The 22702-nt window shown below is 52.6% G+C and overlaps 1 protein-coding gene across 1 annotated transcript in view; it reads right to left on the reverse strand.

Annotated features, from left to right (window-relative positions):
• The window catches only part of LOC122373988 (inositol hexakisphosphate and diphosphoinositol-pentakisphosphate kinase-like), a gene marked incomplete at its 3' end in the record, with an annotated part of 46211 nt that extends 23832 nt beyond the window's left edge, over positions 1 to 22379 (reverse strand). Inside the window, 5 exon segments of the mRNA XM_043352478.1 lie at positions 4582 to 4672; positions 11229 to 11369; positions 13032 to 13157; positions 13592 to 13633; positions 21999 to 22379. Of these exon segments, the coding sequence (XP_043208413.1) occupies positions 4582 to 4672; positions 11229 to 11369; positions 13032 to 13157; positions 13592 to 13633; positions 21999 to 22181 (583 nt within the window).
• Positions 22380 to 22702: the final 323 nt, after the last annotated feature.

Genomic DNA, 22702 nt, shown 5'->3' on the forward strand with positions numbered 1-22702 from the left:
GTTGTAGAAGCTGTCAAGCACACGTAGAAGTTAAGCCAAAGAGCTTCACAAACACGCAGCAAAACATCCTTCCCATCCCCACATCCGCTTCCACCCACCCAATCAGCTCCACCCTCGCTCCCCGTGCGGCACCGTGCCGCCATCGGACGCCATCCGAGTGTCGTCAATGGGCGGCCGTCGGCCCGTTTGGCAGCGGACGGCGTTAGCCAATATCGTCGACAGAGACGGGTCGAGGCGCGCGGCCAGCAGCCCGATCAATAGGCGGCGCCTGCGACCGGCACCGAACGAGGTCTCGGTCGCCGAAAGGTCCGTCAGAGGGTCCACAGGGGATAGGGACAGGGAAGGTCTGGGTCGACGGCACGCTAGCCAGAGGGGACAGGGCAATGGGCAGGGATGGAGGTCTTGATCGCCGGCAGACCCGTCAGAGGGTACAAGGGCAGGGCGGAACAGGGACAAGGGCGGGGGCAGGGATGGAGGTCTGGGTTACTGAACCGTAAGACGGGACGGGCGGACCAGGGAAAAAGGTCTCGGTCGTCGGCCAACCCGTCAGAGGGGACAGGAGAAGTAAAGACAAGAGCAGGGATAATAGGTCCGGGTAGCTGAACAGTGAAAGGGGACAGGCTGAGAGGGGAAGGTCTGATGATCTATAAGAGAGGACAGAAAGAAAAAGGCGGCGGTGGGAAAAGTGTGGGTCACCCATTGCAAACAGGAAGTCTGGCCGCATGAAGAGCATGTGAGAGAGCGCGGGGACTACATCGCCATTAAACTTAACCTTGGCCATTGAACTGGACCACTTGCCAGCACTGTAAAACAAGGCCGGGGCAAAATTGCCACAGGAGAAGCGGGCGGAAGTGGCCAATCGCAGATAAAGGAATATGGCCTAGCAAAGGCACTTTGATACAGGTAATTTAGTTGACAGGTGCGATATCCAGACTGTGAGACGTGCTGATGTCTTTGATAGATCATCATTATCGAATCATTATTAAATTTGGTGCGAAAAGTGAAGCTCATTGGTGTAACCATATTAAACGCGAGAGCAACTTGCGATCACAGACGGTTGCAAGGCTCACAACAGTGCGTCATAAATCAAGCCTGCCAACAGCCCAAGCTAACACAACAAAGAAGGTGTCAATCGGCAGTGCCACTCCACAATGTTGATGCAGATCGTATATCGTTATCGTACGGCGTAAACATAACTCTCGAGTCGCTACTAGACGCAATACGCGAGTCGCTAACCCTTGCTTATCGAAAAGGGCAGAGGGATACAGGTATGGGAATAGAGGGTCAGAGGCAGAAGCAGGGTGATATAGGGATACAGACAGACAGCGATAGATGGGCAGAAAGATAAGAGCAGATAGATGGCGGAGGACCAGATCAGAACGGAGGACAGATAGGTCGAATGAAAGGAGGGACAGAGGGATATGGGGACAGATGGACAGAATGACAGGACAAAGGGTCCGTCGGGAACGATCCGTTCGTAGATGTCGTAGATGGGACGGCGCATCAGTCGCCGTCCGTCGCCACCGTCGCAGCGGGCGCGTCGGACCGACTCGGGGCGAGCTAGCTACGGTCGATAGGTGGTGATGGCTCAGCAACAGCGTCCAACTGAGGAGCCACCGGTCCCGCGCCGAGACCCAGGGGTCGTGGCCATGACCGGGGGTGACCAAAGAGGTCGTCTGATATGAGCTGGGACCCAAAGGTCATGGCTATGACCGGACTGACACCAGGAAACTGAGGGAAATCCCGAGAGGTCACCAAAGGTGATCAACGTGTCTACAAGCCTAAAATGACCAGAGAGAGCGCAGCCAGAAGCTCAATGAACTATGAAATCGGTCACCAGAGGCCAGGGCTGAAAACAGTGCGCTGAAGCCGGCCACGAGGCGTAGATGACTTTAATTAGTGAGCGCGAGAGTAAATGGCGAACTTTTCAGAGGAAATTGCCAATGGCGGTGGAATTCCCGCCAAAGGCTCGCTGTCGTGCCATCGGATCTGCTGTTAATTGAGGGATTTCGTTAAATGTCTCCTTCTAAGACGGCGCCAGCAAAGAACAGGTCCGTTTGGCAAAGAAAAGGGTGGCCGCAACAATCACACGGAAGGGCACCTATAAAATAGGCGACCTGAAGAACAGAAATAGGCATTTAGACCCAACGAAAACAAAAAGTTTATGAGTGATTTTCTATCGGCTGAGGCGCGTCCCAGCCTCTAAACACTGGTGTAAATAACCAGGTTAATTACTGAAAGGCATCCTCACAGCGTATGGTAGGTATGACCTTTCTCTTTGTGCTGCCGCCTTTCGACAGCAGCTTTTTACACCTCATAAACCGTGTCAACAGTAAAAGGCACTCTGCCTCCATGGTTGTCGATGCAAAACAGCGCCTCTGTCGGTATGTTGTGAAGACAACAGACCCCTCCCCTGTCCCACGCCGCCACCACAGCCGGCTCGAGCTCGACCTCCGTCCACTGAAAACTCACTACCGACTGCCAGCCGCAGCGCGCAGGGCCGATTTTGGCAGGCAGGCACCCGGCCGAACGATGCTGGACGCTGCGCCGCGCGGGCGGCCAGGCAGGGTCGGAACGACTCCCAGGCGTGTCGTGCGGCACAGCCTACCACCACAGGCCGCCATTGGACGGGATTGTGTGAGCACTGCGTGGGCGTCAGTCGTCGGCTGGACTGTGTCAATTATGCGAGCTAGTCGCCAGGCCGGACCGTGTCAGTCGCCCGTTGGACAGTGTCAGTGGCTGTGTCGGCCAATGGCTACGCTTTGACAGCCACCGGCTGTACCACCGGCTGTACTGTATGGGCTGTGTCATCCATATTTAAGCCGGGATGCATCATTAGCAGAGCTGGGCATTGCGCAACTTAGGTCCGCAACTCCGCAACTCCGCAACTAGCGGACTACCCTCATGGGAGCGGAGTTACGGATCGGCTACCGAGCCCCAAAAAGTTGCGGAGTTGCGAGTTGCGGAAGGGAAAAATTCTAAAGCGCAACCGCTACCGGGGCCGCCAACGAGATACGGGATTGAAGCGAAATACAGGTTCCAGGACAAGTTCATTGTGTTTATCTCGTCAAGACTAATCAATTGATATGCAGCATGGCCTATTTGGGTCAGGTCGTGACCTTCAACTGAGGTCAAATTTTGCATTTGACCTTTCGAGGTCATCTTATATATCATTGATGGCCTCGAAACGACGCACCTTGGTGGAGAAATGCTATGGCGATTAGATTAATGACCTAGCTAAATTATGTTAGAAGTTATGCCAGATAAAAACTAGTTTCATCAATATTGGCTATTTTTTAATTTTTGACCCCTGGAGGCTAAACTGTTGATCTGAGGTCCAATCTGACGTCTTACTCCACATAGTGCTATAAATGGACTATAGTTTCTTTTTCCGCGCCGCTCTAGCTCTTCTGGTTCTCGAGTTAGATCGTCTGAGGCTGAAATTCATCAAAATCCTGGAAAACCGGGAACATTTTCACTTTGATGACCTCTGGTGACTTTCAAAAGATGCTTCCTATCAGACATAGCACTGCACTTCAGGGCGAAAACTGATAAAACATAGGTACCTAATAGAGATGGGTAGCGGAGTTGCGGAGTTGCGGAGTTGCGAGTTGCGGTTTCAAGATCTGAAAAATAGTTTCGGAGTTGCGATTGCGCTTTGGGTACCTCAGGTTGCGGAAGGTAGCGGTAGCGGTTTCCAAATTCCGGTAGCGATGCCCACCTCTGATCATTAGTGTGTGAGAGTCACAGTCACTATGCCAGTCACCGGGCTTATCGTTAGCCGTCCACCAGCTTGTGAGGACGACATACCGGGTTTAGGGTCTTATTTGTTTTTGTTTTGTTGGGTTAGGTCCTTTCGGTCCATTAAGACCATTTCAGAGCCGGGAGGATGATAGGATATAGGGGGAGACATTGGTCTGGACAGGCACCCTAGTGAGTCGCCGGGGCTGAGCCCGTCCAGAGGACAGACCACCCAGCCCCAAAGCACTCACTGCACCCGGCTACGGGGTGCGCTCCCTCGGGAGCAGCGGTGCCGCTCCAAGGGAGCAGCCGGCATGAGAGAAAGTTGCCTGTCCAGCCCGGAGGGGGGTTGCGGCGTGGAGGAGAAGGATTTCAGTATCCTGAGGATAGAAGCACGGAACGGTGTTAAGGATCTCGCCGGGTATAACCAAGTTTGACAGAGCTTGAGAGTGTGTAGTGAGTTTGGCTGGGTAGACCGGTCACTGACCGCGAGTCGGGATGGAAGCCCTGGGGTGAGGTCCCACTGGTAACGTTCCCACTGGCCGCGTTACCACTGGCAGCCCCTGGCCCACAGCGATAGCACTCAGAGACTAGCGGGGGTCAGTACCCCCTGCCGCTCTCCAGACCGCTACGAGTGGGGCTCTATTTGGGTCAACACAGACGGCAGTATCCCAGGACCCACTGGCCTAGACACAAGACCAGACATAGGAGCGGCAGGCAGACGACTCTCCGGGGTATAAGTAAAATAATCGCGCCCCAGGGTGGAACAGGTAACGTAAAAGGTAATAAAAGGCAATAAAGAAAGGGGTAATAAGCAGAAAACCTGTACCTACTACGTACCGACAAAGTCTGGCGCGTCCCTGTCCAGGATGGCGAACCGGGGCAGGTCGATACCCTCTCGCTCCAGTAGCCGGTACACCATGCGCCGGTCCTGAAAACGGGAGAGATATGTTGGTGGCGGTCACCGATAGACGAAGACTGATGGAAAGAGGTGCAACACACATTCGAGGTTATCAGTGATGAACGGTAGCTAATCGAGCATGTAGAATAAACATACACGCACGCGCTGAAGAAAGCATTGACTTTTTTCAGAGTATGGGGATTGATTTAAAACTCCAAAACCAATCATATAATGGATTTGTATGTTCCAGCTTAGGTAAGATAAGATAGGTAAGGCCCACGTGCCTGTGTATAACGTTGGTAAATACTGCACATGATAGCGTGGGACAGCACGACACTGATGGAATGGTGGCGGGTGCACGCACGGCTTCTATAGAGCCTTGCGCACGGCGCACGTCCGCAGTTATCAGGGAGGAGGGGATGTCGGGATGTCCAACAACCCCGAGTGATGTCACGGAATTACTGAAGCCGTTGGCACACAACTACTTGAAGCGCCAAGTCACTGCGAATCAAGTGCCAAACACGTTACGAAATGGACTATCATTGAGAAATACTGATGCGTCATGACACGGCCAGATAAACCATCGGATGCTCTGAGCAGTGCCTTTGCAATCAAAATATATCGGGACACAGCTATTGTCCGTTCCTCACGCACCGACCGAGCTAGACGCCCCCCCCCCCTCCCCCCCATTAACGAGCTTACCTGACCACCCACACATTCACACACCTTTCGTCTACCCTTTCCCCCAACGACACACCAGGACCAATCTCCCGCCCCGCCAACCCTGACGCTTATCCCTCACCTCCGCGACAAGGGGTGAAGCAACACGTACATATCGCCTCATGTGTCGCTATCATCCCCTCCCCAGTGACTATCCGATCGACCCATTCCGTGTCCCCTGGCAGCAGCTAGAAAACAGCGTGCACGGGGAGCGTGTTGCCAAGTAAGTGAAAAACACCTGCTCAGAGGCGGCAGCGATACGACACCGAAAGAAGAAACGGATTTAGAGGACGGAATTATACTATCGTTATTCAGTAGAGGAATTAGAATATCGTGGATTAGACATAGCAAATGGCGGAGCAGCCTATGGGCAGGATACAGCGGACAGCAAACCGGACAAATCGGACAGTGCGGTGGAGCACCATCAGACTGGGCACAGCAGGCAGCGGACTAAACAAAATCACCAGAGGAGCATTCAAAGCACCAAATACAGTGGACAGGCGAGCTATTACCGCGCCAGAAACAGTGGACATCATACCGTGATGCCACGTAGCTGGGCGCAGTGGACAACAGCATAAATAAATTAGCTATAGAAGGATGTGAAGCTATCACCAGGCAGACTGCCTGACGACAGCGCTGCCATTATCGACCGCTCCAGCCGCCCTCATCAGCTGCGCTCGGTCTGTTTTCAGAGTTCAGACGCATTCTCCGCGGATTAAGACGGCTCCGTTTGGAGCTTGGTAACAGGGCGCAACAGCTGAAAATGATGACGGATAGTCGGTTCCATTGCAACTGGTCTGGTCAGGAATGAGATCGTTTGAAGGAGGGCGGTGCTTCTGATGAGAGTGGAAGGCCGGTGGACGGCGGACGGCGGTTGGTGGTCCGTGGTCGATGAATGATGGTACGTGCAAGGCCCTGTAAGCATGTGGACGGCAGACGGAGTGGACGTGGTTGGTGGACAATAACAGGCAGCGGACCGGAGGGTGGTGGACAGTGGACGATGAATGATCGTCGTTGTACGGTGGACGGTAAATAACGGACGACGGTGAGAGTCGGTGGACAAAGGCTCCGCCGGTGTCCTGCCGACCATCAGTGATGGGACGCGTCACACACCGGTGATTGGTTCGGCTGCTGTCTCAGTTAATATCAGCCGTTGGACGTTAACCCGCGCCCTGCTGGGGGGGGGGGGGTGTTTGAACACCCCCCCCCCTTGTGGTTTTTCGCGAATATCTCAAAAACGGCGGCGCGGAGCGCCGCCGTTTTTGGTATACCTTATCATACATCAATTCTACACATGTTGTGAAAATTTTAGGCCAAGGTCATTCAAGGTCAGGTCACCAGGTCACTTGAAGTGACCTCACCTCATAAAAAGTTTCAATGTCTGTCATAGCTACACCGAGTGACCGATCGCTTTGAAACTTTCAGCGATTGATAAGAGTAACAGTATCTATAAAATGTATATCTCGGAATTTTGATATCGGTGACCTAAGGTCAGGTCAATTTTGCGACCTCCCCATTATAAGTCAATGGGAGAAAATTGAAATGCGCCTCTTTTGGACGAAAGACATTATAAACACTCCCAAACACTGAATTACAAGTGGTTTAGACACACTGAACATGAAAATGGTGTCCGTGACCCTTGTTTATGCCCTGAGGTCATCTTAGGTCACGAATTGTATCTAACAGTTTTTCGCAAATAACTTTTGATAGAGGCATGCTAGAGCGATGAAAACGCCTTAGATGTGTTCAGCTCGACGATACGGATCGACTGATATGCAACATGACCCTTTCCGGTCAGGTCATGACCTTGACCTGAGGTCAAATTTTCAAGTTGACCTTTCAAGGTCAAGTTATAGTTCATTCGATGCGTCTTGACGAGAGGAACACGATGCCGGTAAAAGTAAGCTCGTACAAGGCTTGGGTCAAAAGTTATTGCCGAAAAACTGTTTCCGAAAAAATCGGCTATTTTTGCAGTTTTTGCCCCCTGCAGGCAAAACCGTTGACGTTAGGTCAAATCTGAGAGGATTACTCAGAAAGGGCGTTAATAGGGCTATCGAATGCGCTTTTCCGCGGCGCTGTAGCTCTATTGGTTCCCGAGTTATGCGTTGGCTTCTTGGAAATTTTCGATATTCGACCTGGAAATCGGCGAAATTTTGCCTTCAATGACCTCTGGTGACCTGACCTTTGACCTGACCAAAAAATTGACCGAAGTGATTTCGTCATTATTTTTGACGCTCTTTCGAACGCTGCCTTCCGCGTATCGCTACGTGGCCCAGGAGCCGAGTTAGAAGGGGGGTGTTCAAACACCCCCCCCCCCCCCCAGCAGGGCGTGGAAATCCAGGACCCCCAGCCGGGCGCGGGTTAAGCTGTGAACGGTGGACGGTGGACAGCCGATGACTCTGCCGAAGTCCTGCCGACCATCAGTGATGGGACACGCCTAACACACCAGTGCTTGGTACGCCCGCTGTCTCCCAGCTATCAGCTGGTGGACGGCGGACAGTGGGCGAGCAATGACTCTGTATCCTGCCGACCATCAGCGATGGGACGTGCCTCACACACACACCGGTGATTGGTGCGACCGCTGTCCCCGCCGTCGTCCGGTCGTTTTTGCCGGCCCTGATTGCGGCGGTGGCGGTAGTGACAAAAACCCGACTCTGCCGCCGGGCCCCCGGCCGACACCGTAGTAACAGCCCGTGTCCCACCTCTAACCAGAGACGGTAACGAGCGGGTCGGAACGAGAGACGGACAGGACGAGACAGTCCACAGCGCCCCGGGGCTGAGTAGGCTCGTTCAGACAACAGGCTGCGCACTCCGTACAGATAACAGGGCATCAGATTCTGCCCGGCGGCTGCACCAACTCAATACAGTTAACGACGGCCGTTACCGGGTGGTAGCCGGAGGTGAACGACAAGCTCTGAGTATGGGAAGGATGATAGCCCGGGGTTCTCGGCGACTTGTCGGAAGCCTTTGTTCGGTCGGCCGTGCGACGGTCCTTTGTGGTTTGTTCCCAGTAGGGCGTGGGGCACCGTCGGGCGGTCGGTAGCGCGACACCGCACTATGGTTGGAAACGGCCTCACGGATGGCCGGGGGTCAACGCGAAAAAATGTTTTGCCCATAACTTGTTAATGCGTTGACCGACTGCGATGAAACTTTGCATAGGTATACCAGTGTCTTTCGTGCATCATACAGTAACTCAGAAATGACGAGGTCACGTCACGTCACGCGTGTGTGACGTCATCATTGCAAGTATGTCATAAGTCGCCTATGTCTTTCGTTATGTTATCGATATCGCGAGGCATTTTGAACATGTTTTGAATACTGCTATTACTGAATGGATATTGTTGTTATGCTTTAGGGCGAGACATATCAACGTAGTGACGCACAGTGTCTTACTATTGGTCATAAATGGTCAAAAATTTGGAGAAAGAGTATTTATGATTTTTTTTTTAGATTGGGCTAAAAAGTAAGAAATAAAATGACGATCAAATGACAAAACATGCGTCAGATTAACCCGGCAGTTGCTGGGGTATTTCCCCCATCCGCCGTTTGCCGGGGGGGGGGGCGTTCAACGCCCCCAGCCGATAACTCGCGAACAAATAGGCGCAGCGAAACGCACGAGGCGCGGCAAACGAAAGAAGAACGCGACGAGACGATTCACGTGAATACTTTAAAGCTGAATTTCGAGGTCACAGGTCGGGTCAAGGTCAGGTCAAACACTTAAAATCGGGCTTTCAGTAGCATGGACTTTAGAACCTCGCAATCGGTGCCTCGCGTTTCGCGTTTCGATTATATCGTCATCAGTTGGTCCTAAATAAATTCAGTCATCAGTTGGTCCTAAACAATCTGTCACAACTGTCACAATTGTCACAACCCTTCATATAAGTGCTAAAAGAGTGTCAGATCAATGTAGGGGTCAGTCAAGCATAGGCCACTGGCCAGGGTCAAAGTCAGGTCAATCAGGTAAACACATAACCCCGAAAATTAAAACTGGTACCTATTCGCAGCCCATGCATGACACATGTTTTATGGGTACTTTTGGGCGTAGAACACGATGGTGACATTCATTTTATCATACGAGTACGTGGCTGGTTGAAAAAAGATCAATTTCAGAAATGCATGCGTCATGGTCGTGAAGTAGTCACGAGACATTGCCAACATTCAGTTCAAGATTTTGGAAAATGTAGAACGATGATCAAAAACCATAGATAGCCATTTGATTTGCCATGGTATTGGCAGTGTAATGGAGTTTACAGCATGTCTGTATGTCTGTTCTGTCAGTGGATATCCATATCCATACTCCAGGATATCCATACACGTTTGCACGATATTCATACTCCAGGTGCAGGGGCGAGCAGTTACTTCTTACGAGGGGTGCGGAGTCGAAGTCAGAATCGGAGTCAGAGTCGGAGTCGGAGTCAGAGTCGCCCAGAGTCGTGGCAACGAGCCAGGAGTCGGAGTCGGAGTCGGGGTCGGTCAGGAGCCCGCAGTGGAAGTCGGAGTCGGTCCGAATCGGAACAGCTCCATCGCGACTCCGAAACACTGGCAGGGGTCCGGAGTCGGAGACAGAGTCGGCCGGAGTCATGGCAACGAGTCAGGAGTCGGAGTCGTAGTCGGAGTCGGATTTGGCGCCACCGCGACTCCGAAACCCTGCTTCTTACCATCATTTATAAGGATAAGCGATTGCAAGACTGACGAGCCGACCTGGTGCTAACGAAGCGACGGGTAGGTACGCCTCGGGAGATGAAGCTTCACGGACGATTTTGCGCACAAGTGCGCAGTCTGCTTTTACGTTCCCCTTACGCAGAATTGAACAGAGATTTATTCTGCCAAAAAGCTCAATGGAGGTCGATGGAGAACTTTTTGTATGTCCAATGAAACATAAACGCAATTTTGCAAATATTGCTGTGGTGACACTGCAAACAGAATGCAATGCCGTTCCTGATTTTGAACACGCATGGGAAAAAGAGTCACTCCACTCGATAGCCAACATAACAAGGATTATTTTGATATATAAAAATCCAGTTTTACAACGTCATGGAGGTACTCCACATGCTATCACCAGCGCGGTTGTTTAAACCTTTGACGGCGCACCAAAAAAGTCACTGTCAGAAACTCCCGATTCCACGTACAATAATGGAGACTAAATGCGCAACTAAATAATTTTTTCTGCCCAATTCAAAACATTTCATCAATTTCCAACAGAATGACACCCCAAATATACATATATTCCGAAATTGCCCACGGCCATCGGTGAGGCCGTTTCCAACCATAGTGCACCGGCTCGGTGGCAGGGCCCGGTGGCCACGCTCGGTGTTTGTTTACGACGGGGCGCGGGCGGCAGCCTCTGAGAGGTAAGTTTCCACCCGGCGTTGTGACGTGTTGCCCTGGGCACCAGGCCAGAGCCAGGCCCCCGTCAGACAGGTGAAGGGTCAGTGGACGAGCGACGAGACTTTAGATGGGCGGGACAGCCGGACATACCAGAGTAGGACGGGCGGATATATGTAACAGGAAGGAAGCGCTTCAGACAGAACAGGAGCAGACAGAAAGACAGAACAGGAGAGGGACGTTGGATCAGAATGTCAGCGGTCGGGCGGGTAGAATAAGTGCGGGAAGGAAGGACACGTGACTTGATGATCAAATAGGAATCCTTACATTCCCAGCAGCCGCGCCCATCTCAAGTCTCCGACGATCATTGCTCCCTCCCACGCTATTCAGCTGCTCCAACCTCTCCCAGACTTCTTATCTGTCCCCGAAGCCCACCGTGCTCTAATCCCCCCCCCCCCCCACCAGCGCTCCAACATCAACACGCTGCACTGGGATCGGGTCATTCGGGGCTACGTCTAGCAGCCTGCAGAATGTACCGTACCTGTAGCGTATACTGCATCTGTAGGTTGTTGATGATGAACGGTTTCCGCAGCTGTGAGTACTGGATGGCCTTTTCCAGCGGGAAGCCCTTGGAGTGAAACGATATGAGACAATCGCACAGTGGCCAGTTTTCCACCGGCTCCTGAAACACAAAAGACATATATAACATCACAGATGGAATAGCACAGCCGCACAGTGGCCAGTTTTCCACCGGCTCCTGAAACACAATAAACATTGGCGTCACAGGGGGACGATACAGTCGCAAAGTGGCTACTTTTCCACAAGCTCCTGAAACACAACGACACATGGGACGTCATAGGTAGACACCACTGGGTTGCTGAGTGCATGCCGTCATAAATGGTGATGTCAAATGGGATAAGGCTCGACTGCAAAGAGTCACAAGTGAAACAGAATTTGTATTTACAGTCATAGACTTGACGTTACGGAGATGATCGGGAAGGCGTCACACTCAGCAGGATCAACATATTCGCATGTGGCGACATCATGAAGGGTACGGTAAATTGCAGGGGTTCAGGCGGTTGCACGTGACGACGCCACCAAAGGGAGGTCTGGGAGCTCCTAGAATGTGTCGCACGACCGGGACCGGAAATTGGAGCGTCAGAGAGCGGAAGGAAGCGGCCCGAACTCTCGGGGTTCGCAATACCCCAGCTCGGAGCCCCCTGATGGGCACACAGATAGGCAGGAAGTTCCATGTCGTCACAGTGCTGTAAAAGAGCGGGGACGTTTGATGCACCATAACGCGGCGAAGACTGTCGACAAGCGCAACGTAAGCAAACATGGCTTGCCGCTATACAGTGCGCACTACACCTAACTATTGGCTTATATATCGAGCTCAGTGAGGACTGACCGTCGAATAACATCTGGACAGAGAGGGAGAGCCAAGGCAATCACTAGACGATGAGTTATATAAGCGCTGCATGGTCAGCCGCACCTGAACAGGTGGGGGACGGATTACGAAACAGGGCGGCGCAAACTACCGATTCACACATAAAGGTAAGCCAGGACGGACATTGTCGCTCAGGGCATATTGTCGGTTTTGGATAGCGCTACCGCATTGTAAAATGGTTCGTCAGCTAAAACGGCTCGTTCGTGGCGCGATACAGATCAGGCTACCTCGCAAAACAGACAGCAATGCGCGGCATCGGCTCAGTTCGGTTCAGTGACATTCGCAGGTGAGCAGGCGTGCTTACAGCTGCCAGGTGGCGTCAATCGCAGGCCCGCGGCGTCAGACAACAAACAGCAGACGTGGCTCAGTCACGATCACTGTTCGTGAGTCACCGTGACTCACGGACGTTCAGTGGGAACCCCAAAACACTCCACCTAGGGGAGCGGTAAGTACTTGTACTGACCAATACCCCGCCCCACTAATACACAGCCACTACTACAAGGAGTGGTAGGCACCTGCTAGAGTTCCCACCCACTCGGCAACACACCGGTTTAGGGATGTTGATGTTTGGGGTTGAGGAGCGACCGGGTGGCAATGGTCATCGGCGCTAATTCACTGCAGCTGCTAGGGTAGCGGTACCGGAAAACCGTGGGTAAGAGCGGCACCACCCCCCTCCGCTCTTAGTAAACAGCGGCCATGACCTGGACCGACAAGGAAATCCGGCTTGGGAGTTCCATTCGTTCATTTACTTTGACTATGGACTCCTACATATTGCTATAGACCTCTGTATACCGAAGCATACAATCTATAGTACTGCATATCTGGAGTCAAATTTGGCCGACTCTGAGTCAACACTGGTCAGCCGTTCTTGGTCTCAGAGACATCTGAAGTGCTCACCTTGAGTATGACATGTTCGGGGAAGATGAGACACTTGATATACTCAAACTCCTCCAACCGGGTGAGGATCTCCTTCATCGGACGGGAGCCCGACTTCTTCTCCATGGCACAGATGCCGACCACCACCTGAGGAACGACGGGTCAGGTCAGTAGACAAGAGCAGGGGAGATTCAGGTCAGCAGACAAGGGCAGTGGAGGTTCAGGTCAGTAGACAATAACAGGGGAGGATCACATCAGCCGTCAGGAACAGGGTGACGGTCAGGGTCAGTTGTGTAGGGCAGGGGACCGAGCGAGCGTTCAAACTCAGGCATCTTCTGATTTCAACTAGGCCTCCTACCTTCGGCTGTATGAGTCAGGAGACTAAGGGGAAGCCTGTGAGACTACATGTATCGTTAGCTGTCACTAAAAGGAACCGAGTCGGTAATATCCAGTTTCTTACTACTTTTCCAGTCACCCGTTCTTGATTGTTCAAATAAACTCAGGTTCGTTATTTGATGCTCCGTAAACACCCTACCTACTGTTCCAATTCCCTTTTGCCCAGCATCGCGCCTGTCACTGACCTGTTTTCCTTCATCGTCGTAGTCATCAGGAATGGCGTCTGCCTGTGGACACGGACGGCACAGGTCAGAGAGTGATCAGCCGGGGGATCGCAGCCCGTCCGACAGAGACGGGCCCGAGCTGCAGAGGTGAGAGCGGCAAAATAAAATCATCGGAAGCCACGGCAGGCATAAACTATCGCTGTGAAAGCGTTAAAGACCGTAATTACATTTGAATAGTAAGGAGTGGATACCGCTAAGTAATGCTGAATGCACTTGAGCTAAATTGGTTTAAGTGGTGACACCCGGAAAATTACTTTAGTTCAGTGGCGTAAAAACGTTACAGCTAGACAATAGCTTTAGCCGTTATCTGCCACAAGCGTGTAGAGGGAAACCATGTGAAGAAAGCTTGCATTGTTAAGTGCTACAATGCGCAACAAGTCTTTAATATGTATTTGGCAAAACAAAACCAGCTGATTCATGGCATTGTGCGTAGTTGATGTTTAGCAGAGCTGAGAAGTTAGACTCGTTAGGCATCATCCCACAACCTAGTAATACAGGGTGAATGACGACGAAGACACCAACACAAGTCAGTAAGGTGGTGAGTTCTGACGCGTCTAGCTGGCCTAGAAGTAGTTTTATATTAACCGGCACCACACACACTGAGCAGGCAGGCCTAGTGACGAAACTGACCCGAGTCGTCACCAGCCGACGACGGGTCAACAGTAAAGGCATGCACCACAGATACAGAGTTAGTGACAAACGGAGGGTGGCTGAGAGTGGACAGAACGGAACACAAAGGGCACACAGAGACACACATCAGGCAGCGTGGTGATAGTGATACGACAGGACAACATGAAAAGCTTCGGGACACTTTGAAAGGTCAACACAGCATCCTAGGTTGAGCAAGAGGGGAAGCGAAAATACAGTGGAAACTGAAACACAGATGTTATAGCGTGTAGTGATCCGCATGTGCTGGACTGGTAATTCACCAGGTTCTAGAGCAGCCGACGGACAAACAGCGGAAATGGGCAGAGGCGGAAGCGAATGGGGGGAGGCGGCAAATGGGAAGGAGGCAGCAAGGAGGCGGCGAATAATGTCGAGCGGGGGCGACAATGCCGGCCGTCTGAGAGTGGAACAAGGACGCGCACCGGCGACAGACCGGGCCACAGAGGACGCCCGGTCGTCATCTTACGTCATCACGCGTCATCGGATCACATCCGCATTCGGTGCGAGATCGCGTAGCATGGCATGCCCCCGCCCCAGTCCTGTGAAGGCCGTCTCACGGGGGAGGGGGGGGGCAGAGAGGCCGTCCGTGGTGTCACAGACCGTCATGGGGTCGTTACCGGCCGTCACAGGGCAGTCACGGGGTCATCACGCGTCCGTCAGCCACCGCGCACGTGTCGCCCCCTCGCTGGTGTCAGCTGACCGCTGCAGAGTCCAATGAACACCGCGTCGGCTGTAAACGCGCTGAGGAGGGGAGGGGCGGAATGCCACGCCCCGGGGCGCAGCTGTCTAAAGCCTCCGGAGGCCGGCGGGTCGACTCTGACCGTGACCCGACCGACCAGAGGACGCACGACGGACACGGAAGGACACCGGACACCTGCGCTATGAGGAAACCGACGCGCCTGTCGGGCCGTCCCAATCACGGTGAGCGGAAATAGTGAGCACGTGCTACCGCGTGCCAGGTATTCGCGAAAAGTGAGCGCTACGGATTACTAAAGAGGCTACTTCGCTTTATCTTGTCGAAGTATCTAAACATAGGTTATCGGTCACGGACATAGACATAGCGGACATAGCGGATAGAGCAGGGACGTCGGACACACCGGCGCCGGCGAAATGGGACTGAGAAAGTCAGAACTGAGGGCAGCAAAAAACAGGAGCTGGTACAGGCATGCTAGACGCGCTCGTCGCCCCGAATGCCACAGTTAGAACGTGCCCACGCCGCATTCGAGCCTGGGGCACAGAGCACGGAGCACAGAGCACGGAGCGCATGAAGCACGGAGTGCTGAGCGCGGGTCCAGCGGGGTCGGATCGGGTGAAATCCAGGACACAAAGCAATGCCAGTGGCGTCGCCAGACACCTCGATACACGGATGTGGAGGTTGAGTACCAATATTTGTGACAAGTGTCAACTGAGCATGAGCTTGTCCTAACAAGCTCACTGCTCACTGTTTGTCCGGACAGCGGTGAGCGCAAACGACGTCCGGGACCCGGTAATAGAACTTTTGAAACCCTTTACTGCGCACCTAGTTATGTCCGGGATCCCATGCAAAAGTCACATCCGGATCTGAGGTAGCGGATATTTTTTCCGCCTCCACCTGTGCCAGGGCGTACCAAGTGCATAGCGGTACGGAGCTCCGCGCGCATGTTTCATGGTCGTGAGTCACGGTCAGCCAGCGCTGATGACCATCAAACCCTCTGCACCAGCCAGCACGGTGTACTAAATCACCGTCCCATCATTTCGATCAGCATCATCACCACCATAAACGACCGACCCAAACCATAGCGCAGTGCAAATGCAGCTGCACAAAGGTGGCCGCGGCCGTCCCTATAATCAGGTCGAGTCGCTCGCGCCACACCCGGCACCGGTAGAGCCCGGACAGCTGGCGTCACTAAGACATAACACACCGACAGCAGTGCCGGGCGGTCACGGAACATCGCGTGGTCCGGTGGCGGGACGCGCACTGGGACCACCACTGATGCCGGATATACACAATGGTGAATCACCTGCCGAAACCATTCGTCATAAAAAGAAGAGCGATAGGCGGTGCCAAAATGAGTAAGCAATACAAAAGGATGTGATGATGTTTGGGTTTTAGACATGTAGAGACCATCGGCGCAATATAAAAGGAGGGTCCTCATGATAATGTTATTATAAGTACCCATATCGCTGCCAGGCATTATCAATATGTATGCCCATAAAAAACAACCCAGCATTGGCGCGATCCTCCCTGGAAAGCTGCCAACAATAATCAGGGTTATGACGCCGTGACCAGGGCACACCACAAGTGTCCAATAACGCGGCACTGGCCGCACTGCGCAAACAGCACATATCGGCGCAATATGCCGCGCCCCGGAACTACAGTCGGGTCGCTGCCGTCCCGGCTAACCGGGCAGGTCATTGGCAATACCCTCCATCGGCTCGGGTCACGACGGGGAGAGCGCAGAGAGTGACTGCCGGCGGAAGAGAGAGTGGAGGAGAGGGTTTCCGGTGCGATGGCGTCGTCGGTTAGCGCTGCGAGGGCGTCTCCCCGGCAGGGCACTGCAGAGTGCAGAGTGCAGGTAGGCGGCTACTCTCCTCTCGAGTCTGCCAGCCGTAACCAGTCGTCCACCAGTCGTGAGTCGGCCCCAGTCGGGGATAGGGCCAGGGGAGGGGGACAGAGGTCACTGAGGGCTCGACACGGCACGCCACCGCGACCGGCGACAGGAGCCGTGACAGCAGCGGCACGCCATCAGAGGATCAGCGACGGGTCAGGGCCGCGCTGACCGGCTGTCAGCACGGACTGAAACGCCGACGGACCGACGGACTGTCAACACGAGCTGAAACGACGACAGACGAACCAACTGGCTGACCGGATCGACCGTCAACACTAGCCGAAACGCCGATAGACCAGCCGTCAGCACGATATGAAACGCCCGACAGACCGGACCGCCGACCGACTGTAGTGAGTCTGACCGACTGTCAACACCCGCTGAGACGACGACGGACCGACGCGTCCGTCATTGACAAAACTCGCATCGACGGACTGACAGAACGATATTGGTCTTTGACAAGATAGGTATGGGCCCCGATCAATCATCAATCGCTTGCGAGAAAATGTGTCGCAAATTTCTAGCCAGGTACTATTAAAGGGACCCCCCACCTTCAAAAAAGTTAATGAATTGGCATGTAAGTGATGTCCCTTGGTTCAGAAAGAGCGAAAACGAATATCTACCAAATTTCACCGAAAAATATTCACTGGTTTTCAAGATATTAGGCTTTTACTTTTGTTTACTTTTTGGGATCTCCCCTGTTACTAGCGACTTTATTTGGAAGCAATAATTTGGCAGCCCTAAAGTGCGGCAGACGTTGCGCGCAAAGCAGCGTATACCACCACGTGTTAACGATGGTTTTAGTCTAAGATTTAAAAATCGTCAGATCTCCGCTGACGTCACAAATTCTAAGGGGGCATTCCAATGCATTAGCCCCTTAGAATCCGAAAACTGCAAGTTTGAAATTCCATATCTTCGAATTAAAGCATTTTTCGATGTTGTGAGTGTCCAAACCGGTATTTGCAGGTCATGGCCACCAATTTGGCTATCTCAACTCAAAACTAATGTTAAGGTGGGAGGGTCCCTTTAAGTATCGACAGGCCCTTCAACCTACAGGTCAAACTAGACAGACCAGTAACCAACAGACCACAGCCGACTATTAAGGCCGCCCCACAGTCCACACTGGACCTCGCATGCGGGTTGCGAGTTTTTGGGTTTTCGGATTTCTTCAAAATCAAATGATACAAGTCTAAGCTGATTGGCCCACACTACCATCTAACAAGCGAGTCTGCATGTTTTTAGCTTGCGAACGACCTTGCATCACATTCCAAAAGCTGATTTTGAGTCAACTTTCGATTTTCCTCGCTGCGAGGTCTGCGAGTTCTGTGAGGTTTGCGGGTTTTTCGTTGGAGTCGAATTTTGATTCGTTGCGCTGGTATTGGACTATATAAAAGTTTCTGAAGGTGCACCGGCTTCACTGCATTCATGAAGTTACCATAAGCGAACGGTCTAATCACTCTATGAATTAGTATTATGCCCGCAAACTCAAAACCCGCAAACTCGAAACCCGCATGCGAGTTCCAGTGTGGGGCGGCCTTTACCAATCATTGCTAGACTCACAGACCTCTGTGCATGCGGTAGGTGTATGTACAGATATCTATAAGCTAGAACACCCCACGAAGTCACGGCGACCGGTCTAACACCACCCCAACAGCCCACATCACCCGCCAGTTGGCCGCCAGCCGCCATTGACATTCAACGGGTCGTGCCTCAGAGAGTATCGAGTGAGGAATTTAGCACCACCGGGTCACATACCGTGACACAACCCGGAGGCAGCAGGAGCACGTTCCCATTTGGCACGTCCGCGGCCGACTCCGGTGGAATGGCAAACCCGTCACGGGCGGCGGTTGCCACGGTCACCACATTGACGACATCCCAGGAGGGAGCCGCCGGTCCTCAAAGGAGCCATTCAGCTTCCGGCTGGCAGTTGGCCGACGGCACAGAGACAGAACGGCAGCACGGGAGGCGGCTATACAGGGCCTAAATGGTGCGGTGGACTGACGGAATGGAATGGTGGTGGAATGGTCTGACAGCACATCGCAGCAGCGGCTCAGAATGTCGCGGCGACTATGTACGGATTTGGTAACATTTCGGTCGACATTAGCATTCGCAAGCTGCGCGCTGATGCAGCGCTAATTAGTCGCGCTAAGGTGTCTGACCTGGCCTTAAGGTCAGGTCAGGTGTCGGATCTGACCTGGTCATCCCTGGACCCGTGATATCTACCATGGGCACCGCTGGCTTCCTCTCATGGTGGGTGCGAAGCTCTACATTGATTAGGTGCTAAACGCCCTGGGGCTCCTAACACCCACGCCCCACCACACCCCACACCCTCCTCTTGCCGACGAGGATGACAAAGTTGTCGGTGCCGACAATAAGTAAAAGAGGATCACTATAATATGGTCACAAAAAAAACAGTAGGCACACACGCCAAAACTGGATGTTGTATCATATCCGTTCACAAGATGAAGAAAAATACTAAGCCGTCAGGTCTAGCCCCATGCTTAGGGCACATGCATAAAAAGCTTTAGATGGACGAATGAACGAGTAGGCAAATGAATGAACCAATGAATGAATGAATACCATGACAAAATTAACTGGTCGCCGCATCGTCATGGCTTGGAAAGGGGTTACCAAACCGTGCACAGTGGCTGTCCAAACATGCAAACTGACGGCCACCACACTGCCCTTGCAGGTCAGCACGGACCCTCCGAGCAGATAAACAGTTGTCCAAACAGATGGGACGATCAGTGACCTGAAACCAATCACTGTTTAACGCGACCTCAGCTCAATTCCCATCCCCCATTGTGACAATTAAAGGTAGTGTGCCAGCTTTCCTGGACCGTATGGAGTTAATGGCCCAGATAAGGAGAACCGGATTTTTAAAACTTATCCATACCTTCAAAACTCATGGAAACGTCTTAAATTCTTCAAATTTTGAGTACCCCAGTGCGAAATTCGCCCCGACGGGTTGTCGGTCGTACCCCAACCACATTTCACACCACTATGAACAATAAATGCACACACTGAAATCGCTATTACCGATAGGCTCATCCAATCAAGTTTCGATAAACCCGTTCATCATCGTCTCCTGCGGTTTCGAACACGCCTGTTAGGTGGTGCGGTAGACCGCGCCCAAAGCCAGGGCCCCGGTAACGTGAGGTAGCCGAGTCGGGGCAGCGTGCGCTGACCCAAGCCGGGGCCGCGCGTCCTCCCGGTGTCATGTGATAGCCCGGGGCTGCCCGCGGGGATGCGGTAGACCGCGCCCAAAGCCGCGGCCCCGGCTTGGGTCTGCGCACGCTGCCCCGACTCGGCTACCTCACGTTACCGGGGCCCTGGCTTTGGGCGCGGCTTATGCTCATACTTTGTGGTGCGGTGGTGGTGCGTCGGACCGCGCGCTCTGACTTCAGCCAAGAAAAATGCGTCAGCTGATCATTGTCATTTCTGCCAACTTTCATGTGGTGAGATGGGGTCATAACTTTAGAGACGGCTGTTTCATATCAATTATTTTACATAAAATAATATTTCAAACCATAAATTAATGTTTGACAGCCAAATTAAAGAAACAATACCAATACAGGCTTGCAGTTTAAATTAGACATTGTGTTGTCTACGATTAGACAGCTGATAACTCATTCCCGTACGTCGTAACTCTATAATGACCTTTGCTTATTGTCACATGTGCGCCGCATTCGTGATTGTTGCCGACGCCTGTTTGCAGGTCAGCCCACTACAGTTGTTATACATATCGAAAAACCGATAAACTTTTAGGCGAAAAAAGCACTATTTTAGGCCCATTTTTTATTTTTTGCGATATTAGGTAAAAACAGAAGCTTCTTATCCTAGGAAAAATAAAATGGGAAATCATTCGAAGGTGGCACACTACCTTTAAATTTTCTGGTCTGCGAAGACTCAACTCGTTGAAAATGGCGCAGTGTTTATGCACTGCGCAGCAGTTTGTGAATTGCGCATTTTGGAACAGACTAGTTGGTAGGTACAGAAACAGGTGGTTCTTCAAACAAGAAATTCGACGATTGTGTACAGGCTTAGGTATATTGAATTTTAGGCGTGATGAAACGTCTCCTTTGTTTGATCAAGTACAGTTTTCTGAAATGATGTTCCTTCTCACTTACATCAATCCTCATAAGGGAAACATTCTATGTTCATTACCGGCTGAGTAGAAATAGTTGCCGATAAAAAACAGCTAATTAATATCCCAAGGAATTCGCTGTGCGTAACCTAATTTCACCCTGCTTCAAATTAAAATTGGTTAAGCTTATGAAAAAGGTAATTAATGAGTCTTAACCCAATCAGAAACATCCGAAAGAGGGCGAATGACTTTGATTGTTTATGCTATTGACATTTTTGGTTGTTTTTCCCGATGCTGTTTAATGTTCAAGCCATATTTTGCCAAACTTCAAAAACATCAGTCATCCCCCAACTAATTAAAAGCTTTCATCTCCACAGCTTAAAACACACAGATAAGACACGACAAAATGTGTGATGGAACGTTAACTATCTGAGAAGCGAATGAGATTTTCCCGACAAATAACGACAAGTTGTTTTCGATGATAACGGGATAAAACTACAAACAGGAGACAAGAGGAGGCTGAGCAGGTTTGCAGCTACCAAAAAGGTAGCACACGGCACGTCACGCAAGAAAAAAGAAAGACCCGACAATCGACATCAACAAACACAAAGACCAGCGATTTGTTGAAGCTACTCGTAGCACTAAAAATCATACGGCCGATTCGGCGAGCGGCATGGCCTATTATTTTTCAGGTTTTGTCGATAATGGCATTGTCAGTCAGGTAACATCATTACGGAAATGGCATTCCCCTGACAACATAATGGTGGGCCAATTCCCTAACTGTTTGCTGCCAGGCCGTCCACGTCTCCGCCGATGACCGGCGCGCCGCGACGTCAGACCGTGGCCATTGCCATGAACGACGGCGGTGCCCGGTGTGGGACGTCGTGACTTAGTCCGGCACGACCAGCCGGTCAGGGTCTGGTAGGTGATCTGGGAATTAGGCACGCGCGGGCTCTGCATGAACTCATGCGCGGCACGAGCCGGCGGGGAGCGTCGCGGCGCCGGGAAGAAAGGATCCATGTCAGCTCACCCTGCGGTAAATTGTGGTCCAGTCGTGCCAGTGATCACCGTCGCCGTGCTGAAATTCCAGCGCGTGGTGGTCTTTGCAGAGTGCGCAGAACAGTCGCACCATGTCCATGTATCCGGCCAGCAGCGGGTGGCCGCTGCCCTCCTGCCAGGCGGCTGCCGCCGGGCCGTCACCGCGGGAGCGCATGGCCGCGCGGCGAACACCCGTCACCTCGTCTCCGGCACCCGTCGCGCCCGTTCCGACACCACCCCCGAGAGCCGTCGACGCTCCTCAACCACGTCTGCTGAAGGCGCACCACCCACCGGCGCCGCTGCGACCCCGCGCGTATCGACCGACGACAAAGCCACACGGAGATCGGCGCGACAGAAGCGCTCGCACGTCCGCCCGCGGCCGCAGCGCACCGACCAATGCCGACCAGTTCCGGCGGGCGGGAGTCGTCGGCGCCGGCGCCGGCGCAGCAGGCCAGGTGGCGCCACCGGAGTCCGACGACGACACGACGGTCGCCGTTCGGCGGTCAGCGCCCGGTGGACAGGAGGATGTGGCGGGCGCGTCCAACGCGACGGTTTACTCGGAAACCTGTGCCAAAGATAGTTTGGCCGGAACTGAATGGCTGGCGACAACGTAAGGTCGCCGCAAAACGGAAGACCTGGCCAATGGCCAATCAGTATTTTTCCTTGACCTGACCACAGCCTTAGCTAGTCGTCATT

This window comes from Amphibalanus amphitrite, unplaced genomic scaffold, assembly GCF_019059575.1.
Source record: "Amphibalanus amphitrite isolate SeventyFive unplaced genomic scaffold, NRLGWU_Aamphi_draft 001583F_arrow, whole genome shotgun sequence".
Classification (NCBI taxonomy): Eukaryota; Metazoa; Arthropoda; class Thecostraca; order Balanomorpha; family Balanidae; genus Amphibalanus; species Amphibalanus amphitrite.